The 20198-nt window shown below is 31.8% G+C and overlaps 3 protein-coding genes and 1 pseudogene across 3 annotated transcripts; 2 read left to right on the top strand and 2 right to left on the bottom strand.

Moving 5' to 3' along the window:
* Positions 1-2675: 2675 nt before the first annotated feature.
* Positions 2676-4362, top strand: LOC106393123 (serine/threonine-protein kinase BLUS1-like). The gene has a single exon (XM_013833864.3). The coding sequence runs from the start codon at positions 2735-2737 to the stop codon at positions 4184-4186; it is 1452 nt and encodes a 483-aa protein (XP_013689318.2). The 5' UTR covers positions 2676-2734; the 3' UTR covers positions 4187-4362.
* A 5885-nt stretch (positions 4363-10247) lies between these two features.
* Positions 10248-11848, bottom strand: LOC106394436 (bet1-like SNARE 1-2). Its single transcript, XM_013835006.3, has 6 exons — positions 11659-11848; positions 11354-11510; positions 11059-11115; positions 10899-10958; positions 10744-10829; positions 10248-10622 (listed from the first exon to the last, which is right to left on the bottom strand). Exons 1-6 carry the CDS (start codon positions 11670-11672, stop codon positions 10598-10600), a joined length of 399 nt encoding a protein of 132 aa, XP_013690460.1. The 5' UTR covers positions 11673-11848; the 3' UTR covers positions 10248-10597.
* An 851-nt stretch (positions 11849-12699) lies between these two features.
* On the top strand, positions 12700-13803 carry LOC106396583 (enoyl-CoA delta isomerase 2, peroxisomal). The gene has a single exon (XM_013837013.3). It carries the CDS (start codon positions 12893-12895, stop codon positions 13613-13615), a length of 723 nt encoding a protein of 240 aa, XP_013692467.2. The 5' UTR covers positions 12700-12892; the 3' UTR covers positions 13616-13803.
* Positions 13804-13815: 12 nt separating this feature from the next.
* LOC125577294 lies at positions 13816-19480 on the bottom strand (annotated as a pseudogene).
* Positions 19481-20198: the final 718 nt, after the last annotated feature.

The raw sequence follows: 20198 nt of genomic DNA, 5'->3' as shown, positions 1-20198 counted from the left end.
TTCTTTTTCTTAATGTCTATGCCATGATTCTTTATTTTTGAAATATAACCTTTTGCTTGATTTAATTAGTATATGAATTGACTTTTGCGAAGTTTTTTCAAGCTTACAAATTGGTGATGTTTGTTTAATTTTGATTTCTTCATATTTATTGTTAAATTATAGAATCATGTCATGATGCAAGGAATTATAAATCCACAAAGGCAGAAACAAATTAAAATCATTATAAATCTACATCCCCTAGGCTCGTTAATTCTTAAGAAAGAAATTTGGAAATTAGAAATATTGTCTAAGATCCAGCAATTTCTATGGAAAACAATTTCGGGTGCATTGCCTACATATGTTCAGTTATGTACTCGGAGAATAAACACTGATCCAGTTTTTCAGTGTTGTTGTATGGAAGAAGATACTATCAACCATCTGATGTTCCTCTCTCCTCATGTGTTAGCCATATGGAGGTGTTCAGGTTTTCCAGTTCATGATATTCAATCTTTTGATCTGGAACAGAATATCACAGCTCTATTTAATATTTATAAGAGTAAGGAAACATCAAAAGATTTATCTAACCTCTCCTTCTGGTTCATCTGGTATACATATATGAAAATCGAGGAATGAGTTTCTATTTGCTAAGAAAAATGTGCACCCTATGGATGATGCTCAAAGAGCCATTGAGGCTAACGGAGAATGGAATATTCAATTTATGTCTGGAAAGTCGAAAGTACAAAGAATCCCAAGGTCTTCACAATGGGAGCCTCCACCTCAGGACTGGATAAAATGTAACTTTGATTGTAGTTAGAAGGAAGGGAGTATATTCACGGGAATCGGCTGGATTGTAAGAAACCATAAAGGAGATCATATATGCTATGGAATGGCGAAACTGGAAAACGTTAATTCACCTTTGCAAGGTGAGGCATTGGCATTTTTATATGTTCTTCAACAAGTATGGACTAAATGATCGATGGAGAAGTGTTTGGTTTGAAGGAGTCAACAAAGAATTGGAGCACATCATTAATACTATTGTGATTGATCATATCCACTTGGGTAATATCATACTTTATATCCAATATTGGATGTCTTTGCTTTCTGATTGCTTATTGGGTTGTGTGAATAGAGAAAGAAACATGGCGGCATATGATCTTTCTAAGCATTCTATGGAGGACCAATCTCTTGTAGTTGTTAATACAATCCCACCGTTTTGGTTGGTTGGATTCTTGTATTGGTCATATACTATTTAAAGTACTAATAAAATGTTTTCAAAAAAAAAAGTTGCAAGCAAATGAGCTGAGACATTGTTTGTTCTCTTGGTGAAATGAAACTAGGATCCTAAGAATTTTTTTACTCATCATATAGATATTTTTTTTTTTTTTTTTGTAACACTGGAGATATTTTTACATATAGATACTCATCATATAGATATTAGAATGGATATTTTCAATGGAGATATTTTTACATTTTCCAAAAATTGTAACAATAAAGATTCTACAATGTCCTTAGAACATAATTGATCTGAGCCCCATAATCCATGTGTGATGCATTGTCATCAATAAAACTTTAGCATGAGATTCAAGTGGTGTGTTTGAGAAACTTGTTTGTCCTGAATCCCCAGTAAGGTTTTCCTTCTTGATTGTGTATTACCCATCTAACTCTTATTTGTCTTGTATCTTCGTTGGAACCTACAACGAAATTGAATTTAGCAAAGCCCTCATGGAGCGTAATGGTTCTAAAGATCTTGATTCGATGGTGTACGTCTATTGTTGGTTATAATAGAGGTTCTTTGGTCCAAGTATTGGAATGCTTTATACCATCTCATATATCATCAATGGTTTTTATGCAATTTTCTATGGACTTATTAGTGTTTTACTAAAAGCAAATTACATTTTGATTTACAAATTCTCCAAATAAGCCAGAATGGTGGTATTTTTAGACTACTACATTACATGTTTGTAAATCAACAATTGCCTTAATTTAATCATCACAAGTATCATTGGAGATTACCATAAAGTTGACGAACATCACCATATCATCATCACGAAAGGACACTAAAAAAGAATATACATAATTTTCTTCTTTCTAACAACAATGTGTGCAAGTTATATCATAGAATAAAAGATAAATGACATAAAAGATAAATTTACATTAACAAAATGCATTATAAGTAAGATCTCTGGAGAAAATACCGCTTCGTCAAGTAATATATCAAATTGAGCATTTTTTATGAATCCTACAAATATTAATTTGATTGAAATTTCCATGATTATCATCAGTCTGAATCTGTAGCCACACAAAAAAAAATGAAATTATGCTGAGATTTCTTCAAATTATCTAAATTTATAGATATATTTATAAAATAAGTCTGAATATATATATATATATATATATATACATGTAAAAATCTTTGCATTTACCCTTTGAAGTTGTCAGATTTTGTTTGCCCTTTGGGTCCCTCGAAAGACAAAAGGTAATATACTCTCATTAAATCCAGGTTAGTTAGTTAGCACTTTCACATGTTTCATCTTATAATCTCATCAACATATTCATCACCAGTAATCTCATAGTCATAGAGATAAGGTTCTGCTTTTATTATACATTTAATGCTCTCTTCTCTTTTTGAAGTTCACATGCAAAATCTCATGAACACTCTACGTTCACCCCTATATGAATAGCCTCATGTTACTATTACTCTTAAAAAAAACAAAATTTTTATACTAAACAAGAGTGTAGTCTTCTTTCTTTCTTGATGGCTCGGAACAAGCTCGAGTTTCCACTTGATGCTGAAGCTTATGAGATCATATGCAAGATAGGCGTTGGTGTCAGTGCTTCAGTCTACAAAGCCGTATGCATTCCCATGAACTCAACAGTAGTGGCCATTAAAGCCATCGATCTTGATCAGTCTCGAGCTGACTTCGACAGTCTTCGCCGTGAAACAAAGACCATGTCTCTTCTTTCTCATCCCAACATCCTCAACGCTTACTGTTCCTTCACAGTTGATCGATGCCTTTGGGTGGTCATGCCTTTCATGTCTTGCGGCTCTCTTCATTCCATCGTCTCTTCCTCTTTCCCTGAAGGGCTACCCGAAAATTGCATTTCCGTGTTCCTCAAGGAAACTCTTAATGCTATATCCTATCTTCACGACCAGGGTCATCTGCACCGTGACATCAAAGCTGGTAATATTCTTGTAGACTCTGATGGATCCGTGAAGCTCGCTGACTTTGGAGTATCCGCATCCATCTATGAGCCCGTGACAACGTCGTCTGGAACGACGTCGTCTTCTTTAAGGCTGACTGATATAGCGGGAACGCCGTATTGGATGGCTCCTGAAGTGGTTCACTCTCACACGGGGTACGGTTTCAAGGCAGACATATGGTCGTTCGGGATAACGGCGTTGGAGTTAGCTCACGGTAGACCTCCGTTATCTCACTTACCGCCGTTAAAGAGTTTACTCATGAAGATCACCAAACGGTTTCATTTCGCTGATTACGAGATCAACAAGAGCGGCTGTGGTAAAAAGAAGTTCTCAAAAGCGTTTAGAGAAATGGTTGGTTTGTGTCTTGAGCAAGACCCTGCTAAAAGACCTTCTGCCGAGAAGTTGCTGAAGCATCCCTTCTTTAGGAACTGCAAAGGAGTTGATTTTGTGGTCAAGAACGTGTTGCACGGCTTGTCAAACACGGAACATATGTTTATCGAGAGCCAGGTTTTGATCAAGGGTGTTGAAGATGATGAAGAGGATGATGAGGAGATAGTGAAGAACAGGAGAATCAGCGGGTGGAACTTCCGTGAAGACGATCTTCAGCTTAGTCCAGTGTTTCCAACTACTGAATCAGACACTTCTGAGTTCAGTCCACGTGAAGTAGATCCAGTCCAAGACAAACCGGAAGGCGATGATAACGTCGTGTTAACCGGATCAGAAACTGGTTTAGGTTTGTCAGACCGAAACGAGGAAGCTAAGGAACAAGAAGGTGAGGTTTGCGGGTTTGACAGAGATTTGGTTTTAGAGAAACTGAATCTGTTGAAGAAAAGCTTGGAGCATCAACGAGCAAGAGTGTTGGTGATAATTGAAGCTTTGAGTGGGGAGAAAGAAGAGAGGAACAGAGAAGAAGAGCTCCTAGAGATGGTGGAGAAGCTGAAGATTGAGTTGGAAGCTGAGAAGATGAAGACCTTGCGTGCTGAGAAAGAAAGTGTTTTAAGTTAACTATTTGAAAAAAAAATTAATGGCGACGAATTTGATCATGGTTTTTAGTTTTTGTTTAAATATTTTTCTCGTTTAGATTATTGCCACTAGATTCCATAAAATTTAGTACACTAGTTATGACTTATGATTGTCAATCGTATTTATGAATTTATCGAATAATAATTTATTAATTTATCTTTGTAGAACCAAATTCACTTTCTTATTATAAATTTGTTTATCTTTTAGGCATGTTGCACCCACCCTTTTCTGCATCATCATGTAGTACGACTATGTACACTGGTTGGAAATATTTAACATCCTAATTTAGACTTTTCAAAAATTCACATCATCTTTTTTTCTTCTACCTATTAATTCAACACTCATTTAAATCTTAATCTACAATATCTTTATTTAATAAATTTAGCACTCTATCCAACAATTTTATTTAATTTTGTTTGATAAAAATATTTTTTATGGATCCAAATCAAATAAACCAAATCTGTATTTATAAATCACAAAATAATAAATTTTCATATATTTTTTTTACAAAAAATATAATTTATCATAAGATAAATGACTTTGAATATTCAAGATGAGATTAAAAAATAAAAATAACAATAAAAAACACCATTTGTGAGTATTCAACATGTTGAATAATTTCAACTAAGATAAATCCACCTAAGATTTTTTGCTTGTCCAACAACCTCATTGTAGCTATTAAACTGTTGAAAAAATGATTCAACATCCCAATTGCAACTCCTTGTAATACATACTAGATTTTGACCCGCACATCCGTGCGGGTATTATTTTCGTACTTAAATCTGAACGCGTTATTATAATGTCATCAGTGATGACATCTGCTCAACCATCGATGGCTGGTTGTTCTATATTGGTCAGACACCGTCGATATAAACTATTTTCAGTGGTCAGAGATAGATTAGGTTGAACACTGTACGTATGTTTTGGTTAGCATGAAACATGGATTTTCAAACCCTACAAAATGTGAGCTTTGATATTAGTTTAGGTTTTTTAGATACACAGAATATGAAAGACACAAAGTTTTTAAGGTAACAAAACTTACTGATTCATAAGCAAGAACAATTTCAAGAGAATCTCTTCTGTGTGAGGTATTTTGTCTCCAGATATGAAAGTAGCTTTACTTGAGTTAGCCCGTGCCATCGTGTTTTAATATTTGCCTTGCTAGACATTTTTAGAAGAATCAGAATATGAACTGATCTCAAGCTATAAGAATGGTATATATATATATATATATATTGATGGCTTGTGAGTTGTGTGAAGATTAGAAAAAATCTAAACTGAAAAATCTTTAAAACATGTTTTGCAAGATTTTGGAATATTATACTTTTAATGCGGTAATTATAACTGATCCTTTTAATTTTTCAAGTTTATCATATTAGGTAGTTAAGCTAATATATTTAGATTTATCACAATAATTTAGATTATAAGGTGGTAGCTGAAAATTAGGGTCTTGTTAAGTTAAGTTAGTAGGTAGGTGATTGATTTTAGGAATATTTATGAAGCTATTATATATTATGTATATAAAAAATACATTACGTGCAATAGATTTCGTAAAATAAATCTCCATTATTTATCATATGTAAGACTGTATTTACTATACTAAACACTAAACCGGATACAAATTTCACAATTGGATATAAACCGAGTTATAATTACAAGTGCTTCTAACATGATAGATTTACTTAATGATACATATATAAAAAGTTTGGTAGTGCTTTTGTGTTATAACTTATAAGTTACAAAATGTATTTTATAGTGAACTTTCGGTCGTGGATAGTTGGGGTGCTTTAACAGTAAACCAAATTTTCGGTCGTGTATTTTATATGGTAGCTATAAGAAATTGAACCAAGTTTTGGCCCGGTTTGAAGTGAAGAGAAATGATTATTTAGTATGTTTAAAACTGGGCTTGTCAGACCTGGTTAGTAAATAACGTGAAAGCCTCATAATGTTTTAGTCAAGTACTTTAGCATTTAATATTAAACGGTTGTGTTTTATGACAGTGGCATATGACGGTAATTCTTAAGGAAAAATCAGACTTATTTCTTTTTTGTACTTCTGTTTTAATAGTTTAGATGTGAGTATAACAAGAGTAAAGAGGTACAGTGAGTTCCTGACCGATAAATGGGACAAACCAGCCAAACCTTCATTTACAGCATATAATTTGATGGAATATGTTTTTTTAACTTTTCATATTTAAGAACTTTTAGTATTTATATGAAAACATAATTTATAATCTTTTGATAAGAATAAAATTTGTATGAATTTTTAACATTATTTATTAAAACAATTATGAATAAATATTAAATAATTGATTGTTAGGTAGTCATATTTTTTTAATATAAAATTCCGTAGTAGTAAATGATTTTAGTTCATACACATTTTAACTCACTTCTAATTTAACAACCTCTTTAAACTTAACAACTAGCTAGTCTTTACCCAACATTCCACTCTTTGTTGGCTTTAACCAAATTAATGACTACTACATCTTCACTTAGTTAGTTAGTTCTTAATTGACTTGTTACATACAAAACATTTGGATCTAGTTGAATGTACACACAAAATGTATACACATCTACTAAACCTATCTATACTAATAAAATATACTATTTGAGGCTCCATGGAGTGTCCACCTAAGCATAAAATTCTTTTTCCAAAAGATGCCACATTGCATTATTACTAACAACAAATAATCATAATAATAAATATACAATATAAGTAAAAATAATTAATAAGTAAATACACAATATAAGCAATAGAAATATTACATTAAATTAACATCTATCAAAGCAAGAAAATTAGAATAAGTAAATATACAATATAAGAAAAAATAAACAATAAGTAAATATAAAATTAAGAAATTAAAAAAAAACTGATAAAATGGACTATTAGAGGCTCCGTGGAGTGTCAACATAAGCATAAAATCTTTCTTCCAAAAAAAGCACATGAAATTATTACTAAAAAACAAAAATAAATAATAAGTTACTATACAATATAAAGAAAAATAAATAATAAGTAAATTACAATATAAGAAATAGAAATATTACATAAACTAACATATATCATAATAATATCATTTGATATAAAAGCAAGAAAATTATAATAAGTAAATATACAATCTACGAAAAAATAAATAATAAGTAAATATAAAATTAAGAAATGAAAAAAAACTAAATTAAACATCTATCTGAAAAATGTATAGTAAAATAAATAATAAGTAAATATACAACATACAAAATATAAATATTATATTAAGCATTTATCATAATATTACAATAGGTAAATATAAAATATAAAAAATAAATAATAAGTAAATATACAATATAAGAAATAAAAATATTACATTAAACATCTAACGTAATATTATCTTTTTATATAAAAACGAAAAAAATAATAGAATAAGTAAAAATAAAATATAAGAAAAAAATAAAAAAAATAAATAAATATACAATATAAGAAGTATAAAAAATAAATTAAACACCTATCCGAAAAATGTATAGTAAAATAAATAATAAGTAAATATACAATATAAGAAGTAGAAATACTAAATCAAACATCTATCCGAAAAATGTATCGTAAAATAAATAATAATTAAATATAAAATATAAGAAAAATAAATAATAAGTAAACATACAATATAAGAATTAGAAAAACTACATTAAACATCTATATGCAAAATGTATTATAAAATAAATAATAAGTAAATATACAATATAGGAAATATAAATAGTACATTAAACATATATCGTAATATAACAATTAGATATAAAAGCAAAAAAAATATAATAAATAAATATACAATATAAGAAAAAAATCAATAATAAGTAAATATACAATATTAGAAATGGAAAAAGTACATTAAACATCTATCCGAAAAATGTATAGTTATACATTTTTATTTTTTACAATATTTTTTATAAGTAAATATACAATATTAAAAAACAAGCATAAAATATAAGAAATAGTAATATTACATTAAACATCTATAATAAAATTATCATTTGATATAAAAGAAAAAAAATAGAATAGGTAAATATACAATATAAAAAATAAACAATAAGTAAATATGTAATTAAAAAAATGAAAAAAATAAATTAAACATCTCTCTGAAAATATAAATAAAATAAATAATAAGTAAATATATAATATAAGAAATAAAAATATTATATTAAACATCCATCGTAATATTAAAATAACTAAATATAAAATATAACAAAAACTAAACAATTAGTAAATATATAATATAAGAAATAGAAATATTACATTAAACATTTAACGTAATATAATCATTTGATGTAAAATCAAAATAATTAGAATAAGTAAATATATAATATAAGAAAAAAATAAACAATATGTAAATATCCAACATAAAAAATGGAAAAACTAAATTAAACATTTATCTGAAAAAAGTATAGTAAAATAAAAAATAAGTTAATGTAGCATATGAGAAATAAAAATATTACATTAAATATCTATCTTTATATTAGAATAAAAAATAAATAATAAGTAAATATACAGTATAAGTAATAAAAAACTACATTAAACATCTATCTGAAAAATGTATAGTATAATAAATAAGAGAAAGTACATATAAAATATAATAAATGGAAAATACATTAAACATATATCTGAAAATTTATAGTTTTAAATTTTTATTAACTCCTAATATTTTTATAAGTAAATATAAAATATAGGAAAAAATAAATAATAAGTAAATATACAATATGAGAAATAGATATATTACATTAAAAATCTATCGTAATATTAGAATATGTAAATATACAATATAAGAACAAATAAATAATAAGTAAATATACTATATAAGAAATAAAAATATTGCATTAAACATATATCATAATATTTTCATTTGATATAATAAAAAAACAAATAGAATAAGTAAATATACAAAATAAGAAAAATAAACAATAAGTAAATATACAATATAAGAAATGGATAATGTAATTAGATTCATTTTAATATATACTACTCCTTGTGCCATTATTTTCTATTTCCAGAAAATATATGGTTAAACACCAATATTACTTAGGTTAAGCACACGAACAACAACAAAATTTAAACATCGCAAAAAATGCTCACATCAACATTACAATGCAATAATTCTAACCTAAAACTATGAAAACGTTCTATTGCCCAAACCATAAATACAAAACAATCATGTATTCACACAAACATACAATTCGGAATACAATGTGCAAACGAATAGTTGTATAGTTAATATTTGAAAATCAAAATAGCTCCTCGCATAGCGCGGATTAATCCTTAATTTGAAACTGAAACAAAAAAAAATTACAAGCATTTATATGGTTTCATAGTTGAATGTACACACAGCTTCTAGCAATGCAAATGATGCATGCTATAAAACACCAATTGGAGGCATACTTAAACGCATACTTGTTGAGAATGTTAATAGTACCATTTTTGTAAATTGAATCATCTCACTTTGTAATAATATCAGGAGTTAGACAAATATAATTTGATTTGAAAATAACCTCAATATATAATCAACTCACAGAGATTAGTAATGTATACTATTTTATGTTCAAGACCTAAGTACTGAACTGAGATAGAAAATATCTATGAGATAAAAATATTGTGTACCATCTTGATACTCAATATATAATCAACTAACAAGAATATGGAGAATTTTGAACTCGGTTTGGTAAATGAACATGGAGTAGTTTACGAAACCGAGTACAAAATTCTCCATATTCTTGTCTATGTCAACAATCGGATAATCATCGTAATCTCTGTCTCTGTTATCAATGATTTCAAAGATTGAAGAGTATCTGAACACATATTTTCACATGAAATATCAGTGTATTGCTCTACTCTCTGGGGATTGAGTGCGAGAAATCCAACCGACCTTTATCTTTGCCAACGCAATACGCCCTTGAAATCATCACAGAAACACTCCTCCTTGGAGTCAACCGTCTCTTTTGCTCTGGAATAGAATCATAAGCTGGCTCTAGCGGGAGATAATAGGATAATGAAACTATGTCTACTGGGGGAGGTGAACAGAATCAAATCTAATAATTAAACATATCAATTAAGCTTTTGGTAGACAAAGTTGCTGACACGATCCAAGGCCTTGTTTGTTGGTGATCCAAATAGTTGGGAATTCATAAAGAAGATATACTAGATTATTACACGAAATGGCAATGAGATAATTGTGCTTGGGACAAAAAACGTGCCTCTATCTACCCTTTTCTTTCGGTTCACTAGTCTCTTGACAACAATCTCTTTTCTTGACCCTGTTTTTTTAACAAGGGTCCCTTGACTAGTTCAATGTTGCCTGAATCATTCATCAGAAGAAACCCAAAAATGAAACGAAATGAGTATTGATGTAAACAATCTACTTTCTTCTTGCATCCAAGTTCACCCTTTGATGTAGTTTAATAGTCTGCAAAAACCCAAATGATTAAAGCGCCATTAGCATAGCCCAAAAATAGGATGATAATAAAAACCTATGTGTTCAAGAAACATCAAATGTTTGGATAGCTATATTAACAAATGCGCTTTACCTAATAAGGTAATACATGACCAAGAACAGGAGCACAAAATAGCCAATGAGTTTGCAAGTTTTTCGATTCGACTTCTTCTCAAAGACCTGTCAAACAAGGGGTGTGTGCACTTAAAAGGTTGAGCAATAATGAAGGCTAGAATGGTGCGCACATACCAACTTGAAACGGTTGATTGTTCCTGACATTATTCCCCTGGCCGAGTCCATTTTGTTACCCTAGACATAGACAACAACAAACGGCTTAGAAGAAAAGCATGTGAGAAAGATGCATCTACAAACTCAAAGTCAAGCATATGGCATTAAACTTAAAGCTTACCACTTTGTCAAGCATGCGGTTATGACTCTCAACTTCCTCATGTATGTCTCCAGTCACCTGATAAGATATGATCCCCAGCTTAGGACATCTAAGGCAAGCGTTATTGCAATTGCTAGAACAAAAAAAAGGAATAGTCTCCTTTATGACTAGACAATTCAGATCACAGACAATAGTTACAGAAACAGTTCCAGATACTAATCATGTTTGTGTTATGTAGTAATAATCTTTTGATTAATAAAATTTTTTTTTGAAAAAATCTTTTGATTAATAATTGTAGAGATGAAAAGAAACATACTCTCTTGAGAAACGAAACTCTGTCCTGAAGACTTTCAAGGGCTTCGTCATTGTCGCGTTCGGTGGTATCATGAGAGTAGGAAGAGGAGGCTCTCAAGCGACCTTCCTCAAGTCCATCGAGTCCGTCGAAGAGAGATGTTCTCGATGCACGATTCTCCCTGCAAAATCGAAACCTCGAAAACTGTAATTAGGTCAATTGAGTTGGACAAAATTGAATAGATCCGTGTGAAATTCGATCCGAATATGGTTCGTAGAACAGAATCAGAATCAATGGATGCATAGAGAGAGAGGAAGCATAGATCAAACCTTCGATAGTTCATGTCTCGCACCAATATTTGTTTCGTCTACGGTTTTGGAGTATCCTATTGAGAACTCACCATTACAGATGGAGAGAGATCGGAGCAGTGCGAATGGATCCGAGGAACGTAGGATTTCGTGTTTGTTTGCTGGGGAACGCACCAAAGCTCAAAAACTGTTGAAAAGACGTTGAGGAAGGGAAAGCTTACTGGGCTTGGCTCGGCCCATGTGGATCGATACTTATTTTAATAATTATTAATGCTTTGACAGCCCTTTTTTTTTATGATCTCTAGAACCTCTATTTCTAATATAAAACTTCCACAGAATTTAGATATAATCAAATTTCTAATGAAGGAAGAATATATTTGAAATATTGTTTTTAAAGTAAAAAATCGAATAGTGGATCGAAAGAAATTTAATTCTGTTTTAGGATGGTTCTATCTTAGAAAGAAATAATAAAAGAATGAATTGTAAATGCTCTTGTATAGCTGGATAAAGCCTACATGTAAAGAAACCGTAGTCATTAACATGTGAATTGGATTCAAGGTTCTAAAAGTCGATCTAGACGATGCCTACGCGGCAACTCGGTCCTATCCGAAACGATTTTTTTAAAATCTAATTTATACCGATTTATATGATTCAAATTGGTTTAAACTGTTTTAAATCGGTTAAAATTAGTTAAAATCAATCTAAAATTGTCTATATATGTTAAATTAAGCAATACTATTATTAAAAATCTACAAATTTGTCTACTTTCTTCTGTTTTGTATATCTAATTTTGATAATTCATCACAATAATTTTATAATTAAACTTAAAAACTAAAATATGTCATACACCTAAAATATATAAAATAAATCAATAATTTGCAAACGCTTAAGCCTCGCCTATGCTCCGAATAATCCGCCTAATCGCTAGTTTTCTATAAAGCGTCTAGTTACCGCCTAACGATTTTTATAATATTGATTAGAATATTCACGAATACTAGTCCCACAATAGTGTTGTCCAAAAAAAAAAAAAGTGCCACAATAGTTGCTGACTTGCTTCTAATGGAAATATATCAATCGGGATTTTACGTAATCTCACCAAAAATACAAGGACTTGAATGCTAATTACACACTGTTGTAGAAGATAAGATAACTCTTTGCATAAATCAACGTCCCCACCACCAATTACACGCAATTCAATTTCAATTTCAATTTTTATTCCATCTTCTTCTTCTGCTACCGAATCCTACGCCTCACCATGTGCACGTTAGAGAAGCGCGGCAACCTCTTCCTCCTAACCCTAACCGGCGACAACGAGCACAGATTCAACCCCGACGCGATCGCCACCATCCTCTCCCTTCTCGCTCAAGCCAAATCTCAAGCCAAGCGTGGATCCGTACTCATCACCACCGGCCACGGAAAGTTCTTCTCCAACGGATTCGATCTCGCATGGGCCCAAGCCTCCGGATCCTTAACCGGAGCCGCCGAACGGCTTCACCAGATGGTCGAATCGTTCAAACCCGTGGTCGCGGCGCTCCTCGACCTCCCTATGCCGACGATCGCCGCCTTGAACGGCCACGCCGCCGCCGCGGGGCTGATGCTTGCCCTGAGCCACGACTATGTTTTCATGAGGAAAGACCGTGGGGTCCTGTACATGAGCGAGGTGGACATCGGGCTTTCCATGCCGGACTACTTCGCGGCGATGGTGAGGTCTAAGATCGGGACGAGCGCGGCGAGGCGCGAGGTGTTGTTGAGCGGGAAGAAGATTAGGGGAGAAGAAGCGGTGGCTTTGGGGATCGTTGACTCGGCGGCGCATGATAGTGCGGAAGGAGTTGTGGAGGCTACTGTGGGCCTTGCGGAGAAACTCGCGGCGAAGAAATGGAACGGTGATGTGTATGCGTCGATCAGGAAGAGTTTGTATCCGGAGCTTTGTGAGATTCTTGGTTTAAAGGCTACAATCTTTGCTACACCGAAGCTCTAAAGACTTCTTTGAGTGCGATTGTTTTTTTTTTTTGGTTTAATCAAAACCAGTTTCTTTATGGGTCTAAACACATGTTGAAGTTTGAATTATGATCACGGAGACAAGAAAGATGTTCAATTTTTCTGTCTGTTATAATAAATGACCGTGTAGTTTCGGACAAGCAATGATTTGTGTTCTTTTCAGCGACATATCTACCAGTCCAGTTTTCGAATGATGTTTTTTCTAATCAAGAAAGACAAAGTAGAATGGTAATTTAATTTCATAAAACTTAGATTCACAAGAAGTAGCGTATGGATCAATTCAATCTGTCAAAATATTTATATGTAATATAAACAAGCAAAGGTTCACAGTTCCACCGGTAAAGCTAGGGAACTCTTTCAGATTGCAATACTTCAATGTTCAGTCCAACAGTCAGTTGAGAAACCTTGCATCATCTTTAGTTGCAAAGGGTCTGATGTTGCTTCACTTCGTTGTTGTATGTATATAAATCTTATATAATTATTACAGAATTATAAGTGAGCGAGTGGTTAGTAACTTAGTATGCATGGTGAAGCGAGTGTCTATGCTTGGGTCAAATCCTTTAACCATAACAATTTTTAAAATTTTATCCTAAACACAAAACAACCTCGTTTGTCTATTTTAGTGGTTGCCTAACACTTTGTTAGTCAAAATATTATTTTGAGTTATGGAAGCAAATTTCGATAGAAAATTTGAATTTTAATAAAATTTGAATCATATTTGGCATAGAATAGTTGTTTAGGTCATATTTATCAAGATTAAAATTATTATGGTCAAGATAGGCTATTTTCCAATAGTCTAGATAAAAATGTACGCATTAATGGCCGGGCATCAACGGCTTGCAATAGTACAATATACATAGGGAGTTACGGTTGGGAAAAGTGAGAATACTATTGAAACTAGCAACAAAAATAAGTTTTACAAAGGAGCTAGTTCACATCTATATTTCTACGTTTCATCTGTATATGGAATGACTGAACTCTACATACATGGTATACTACAAGGAATATGAGACTAGAATGCAAAATGACTTGAATGTTAGATCTTTGAATGTTTCTAATAAAGATGAACATAATTTCGAAAAGCGTTACCTTGTCCCAGATGAGAGCCATTCAAAATGGAGGAAAGTTCCCAAAAAATATTTGATGTAATTCATACTCTCCTTATTTTATAATGATGAGTATTTTGGATTCTCATTTTTAATGCATGTTTATCAACTAATAATGATTAATTTTTTGAAATATACAATTAATCATTATTAGTTGATAAAACATGCATTAAAAATACAACAAAATATATTTTTAAACAATTTTTCTTTAAAACATTGAAGTTTATGAAACGGAAAGAGTATATGCTATTAAAATACTTAAATTATTTGTTTAATGTTTAAGTATTAATTGGGAATTGAATAATAAGATGCATACTAAATGGGTCTGATTGGTGACATTTTCGAGAACACAAAGAACGAATAGGAAATGAACGTATAGGAACAAAATTGCAGAAATAAAAAGGAATGTTTGTTCATTATCAAATTTAATAAGTAATTTTTTGTTTTTTATTTTTTTACAAAAAAAAGAATAGGGAAGAACAAGAATGAAAAATTATTCCTTTTGAATGGTGATTTTTTTGGGAATGATAAGGAATTCAATATTCTTTTCGTTTCTTGGTCACCATTCAAAAATTATATAAGTATTTTGTGAGAATTTTTTAAAGTTTTTACACTGAAAAAGACGTCATCGCATTATAAAAAATTGATAGAACATCATTTGCTTAAGTAAACACGTGTTCTATAGTAAATACGAAAGACATTGACTAACACGCTTTCATTTGTTTAAGTAAACACGTGTTCTATAGTTAATACGAAAGACATTGACTAACATTGAAATCCAAAACCCCATACTGCAAACGTATGATAAGGCGATAAGGCAGGATATGTGAGCAGCGGTGAGGGAGAGAAAGGTAACATTTAAAGATGGCGAGGAAGCTTTAAACGTCGGCGAGAGAGACATCAAAATGCATAAAATCAGATAGGGATGAAGTGATTTTAATTTTCGTCTGCCTTAAACTCACAGCCAGAGTCCAGTCACTCGACGATCACTGGAGGCAGGACCGGCTCAAATACACCATGGACATTGGATCCTGGACCAGTGGCGGATCTAGAAACTATACGTATCAGGGGCAGAAATAAAAATTACTAAATAAAATATAAAAAACATTGTCATAAAACCGTACAAATCATTATAAATGGATCCTACGCTCTCTCATGGATTGAAATCGGTTCACCACTGCTTCGTTTGTAACAGATTCAAACAACTCCTTTTCAATATAACATACTAAACAATCACTTAGAAACTCGTCTCCAATTCGGTTGCGTGTAGCTGTCTTCACTAATTTCATTGCAGAAAATCACCTTTCAACATTTGCAGTAGCAACAGGCAATGTTAAAACCAACTTCAAGAGCCTATAAACTAAAGGATGTACAAGATGCTTTTTTGTTTCCACCATCAGACGAGAAAGATCTCCAAGATTCTTCAAATTCTTAAACCGTTCATCGTTTTTTATATTGTCAATGTAGATTCCAAGATGGTGTTCCATAGATAGACACTCTCCAAAACTAAAATCATCAGGATATAACTTAACCAATCTCAACAGCTTTGACTTATCAAACTCACGGAAGAAATTGGCAGGACTTAAAGAAGCCATGCAAATAAGCAAATCAGTGTTTACCTCAGTAAATCGATCATTAAGATCTTGAAGTTGCAAATCCATAACAGTGTAGAAACAATTAACCTTATAATGATGCAGATTGGTTACACCTGTTTTTTTCCTTGGCCTCCTTAAATCCACAAATTCTTCATCCATCACAAGCATAGTAGCTTTATTCTTTTTGCAGAATGATGAAACTTTACCCATTAGCAAATCCCATCCATCTTCTCGAAATTATTGCAACTCCCGTTTAGTTGAATCTACAAGTGACATGGCATTTGAAATATCTTGATTCTTCATTTGTAAAGCCATTGACAGATTCTCAGTTACTCCCAAAATAAACAGCATCAACTGCAAATAGAACACACAATCGAATGTGTGAAAATACTTGAGAAGACCATATGCTTGACATCTTTTTGAGTCATCAGCACCTTCATCTTGAACACTTTCAAGGATTTCAATGACTGAAGGAAACAACTAAACCAGACGCAGCAAAGTTTTATAATGAGAACCCCAACGAATATTTCCAGGCCTTGGAAGAGAAATCTCTTGATTTTGCCCCGTTCCAGTGTTAATGTCACCACTGTCAATCCCTTCCTCCACCCTCTTCCGATTCATATCAAGAAGTGTATCTTTCCTCTTGCAAGAAGCCACAACCACATACAGCAAAGTCGAAACCATGTCAAAAAAATTACTAACTTCAAAGCTTTCGCAACTGCCACCACAACTAGCTGAAGTTGATGAGCAAAACAATGTACATAATAGGCTGAACTATTTTCTCTAGCAACCAATGCTCTCAGCCCATTAAACTGTCTCTTCATATTGCTTGCTCCATCATAACCTTGTCCTCTCAACTGTTTCAGGTTCAACCCATGTTTTGCAAACAAGTCATCAACTGCAGATTTCAAAGATAAAGAAGACGTTTCTTTTACATGAGTAACTCCCACAAATCTCTCTTTAACTAATCCACTTTTATCAACAAACCGAAAGACAATAGCCATTTGCTCTTTGTTAGAAACATCTGCAGACTCCTCGACCAACAAACCGAACACTCCATGATCGATTTCTTCCATGATAGATTTCAGTACTTCTTGAGCAAAACAATGTACAATATCTTTCTGAATCACTTGAGAAACCATCTGATTATTTTTTGGAGCGTTCTCCAAAATAACCTTACTTACAGCGTCATTTTGTTCTCCGTTATACTTCAAGAGCTCTACAAAGTTTCCTTTATTAGCAGAATCTTTTCCTTCATCATGACCGCGAAAAGGTAATCCTTGTCGTAACAAGTACCTAGAAGCATCAACTGAAGCATTTAACCGGATGCGATATTCATTTTTCACCACATCGCCTTGCTTATAAAAAGCATGCACAATTGACTGACCTTGGTTCATCAAATCATCACATCTCTTAACAGCAATATTATGAAAGCTATTAATTCCACCTACATGCTCAGATAAAGCCTCGGGGTTTTTCCAACAAGAAAAACCTTCAGTCACAAAAGCATGATTTCCACCTTTTTTTGGTATGTCATCTCTGAACAAATAGCAACACAAACAGAATGCTTTATCTTTGGAGACGTTGTACTCTAGCCAATTACCATACTTCTCAAACCAAGCTGGATTAAACCGCCTCATTGCTGTTCCAAACTTCTTCTTTTGAAAAACATGACCATATGGTTGACATGGACCTCTAGTTAAATATTTCCGCCTTACTTCGTCTTTTTGATTCGGAAGATACTGCGATATCTTTTTTCTTTCAGCTGGATCCCATGGCAAAGAATCCAAATCATCAGAGTTATCCAATTTATCCAAATTTCTTTTAGAATCTGAAGCACTCGTTTTGTTATAATATCGCTCCATTTATCTGCAAATCAGTAGAAATAGTAAATTATTATAAAGTCAATTACATTAAGACTTTTAACATGTTACATATATAATAATATTGGCTGGGTCTAAAATTATTCTACATTAACATCACAAGTCAAAACCTTAAAACATATCATCAGACAATTTTGGAACAGAAAGCAATAAAAAGAGAATCAAACAAACATTTAAAATAGATATAATCATATAAACTAATTAAATAAATAGAAAAAAAACTTACATGGATAGGAGATTTCGTGAGTGATTCTAGCCGGTGGAAAAAAATTGCAGGGGAAGAAGAAGTTTAGAAGACGACACAAGAAGTTGAGAAGACGACGACGAGTACATGTGACCTAATTGATTTTCCTAAAACAAATATCCATATTTTCTATTTATTTAATAAAAACTATTTTTATTTAAACTGGATTAGTTCTGCTAAACTAAATAAAGCCCAATTCACTAAAATATGAGATTGTAGATATAAAAACAAACGGACTTTTGTTTTATATTTATATGAATTGGAATATTTTTAGTTATGGTAATTATTTAGAGTATAGGGGGCAAAGAAACAATATAATAACAGGGGCATAACTTCAATTTGTTATAAAACTAAACTAATTTTCATATTTCCATGGTAGGAAATTGCCCCCCCCAACCCTCAACGTACCTCCGCCTCTTCCCTGGACAAAATAATTTTAAAATTTGTTTTACATATATTTATAGATAATTTTTAAAAATTTTGGACTCCTATTCCTAAATTTTTTAATAAAAAGCTGAACCCTTTTCTAATACTATTTTTGCAAAAAACATTTAACCCGAAATCCACACTTCTTTGCCCTTACCCTTAAGCCGGCCCTGACTGGAGGACCACCGGAAACGTCAACCGAAGGTAACAGAGTATGAGAAAAGTTGTTGCAGCTCACAAGAACTTGGGTGGGACTTGGGTGAGGGAGAGGGTTATAGGGTGCAATGTTCACTTTTATTTTCAACTTCTTCTCTTTGTTTTTAGTATACACTAATCAACATAACAAAGCTATTTCCAAATAATAACACATCAGACTTTTAAAAGTCTATATGAGAGTCTATGTTACATGGAAATAGAAGTGGGTATGTAGAAGCGGAAACGTATGGAAGTGCATAAACGAAATTTTTAAAACAATTAGGAAACGGGTATGTGTTGAAAATGTATCTACATATATATATAAGATTTTTAAAACAAATCTAGAACTAAAAATTATATGAATTAAATTTAAAATAAAGCATTTATTCATTTATAATAATTTTGAAATGATTTCATATTAAAATTGTAAAAATACAAAAAAATTATTATATTAATTATTTTTAATACTTTTTAATCAATTGACATAATATATTTGGATATATGATTTATCTTTAATAAAAATTTCAATGCATAAAGATAATGTATAGTATTAATTTTAATATTTTAATATTTGTATTCTCTCTATTTAATATCATTAAAATTGGGATTTTATATAAATTAAAAACTATAAGACATTGTGTTTTTTAAAAGAATGGAATTTTTGTATTTTTTAAAGTTCGTGTATTTTTAAGGAATTGTTTTTTAATGATTATTCATGCTATTTGTTTTTTAATTAAAAGAGGAGAGGTGCGTGCATGTAAAGGAGCCGCGTTTTAGGGGGTGATTGGTAGTTGCTGTAGGTGCTGTCCACAGCTCTATTTATTTCCACAGCACCAAATTCAGAGCAATCAAGCTTTAAATTCTTTTTTGAAACCACAGCTCTTAAAATATCCTACAGCTGTACAAGTGCTCTGCAGAGCCAAATATCCAAAGCAATTTTTTAGTGCTTCAATAAAATTCTACAGCAATAAAATCTAAAGCCACAGCAAAAAGTCTACAGATTTTTTTCTACAGCAAAATATTTAAAGCTACAGCCATTACCAATCAGACCCTTATTGGTGGCCGACGTATATACTTAAAATGACAGGGACGCTTTTGATTGGCCAATCGACGT

Source organism: Brassica napus, chromosome A8 (assembly GCF_020379485.1).
Source record: "Brassica napus cultivar Da-Ae chromosome A8, Da-Ae, whole genome shotgun sequence".
Lineage (NCBI taxonomy): Eukaryota > Viridiplantae > Streptophyta > Magnoliopsida > Brassicales > Brassicaceae > Brassica > Brassica napus.
The sequence above is the reverse complement of the archived record's forward strand: the minus strand, read 5'-3'. Positions and strand labels throughout refer to the sequence as shown.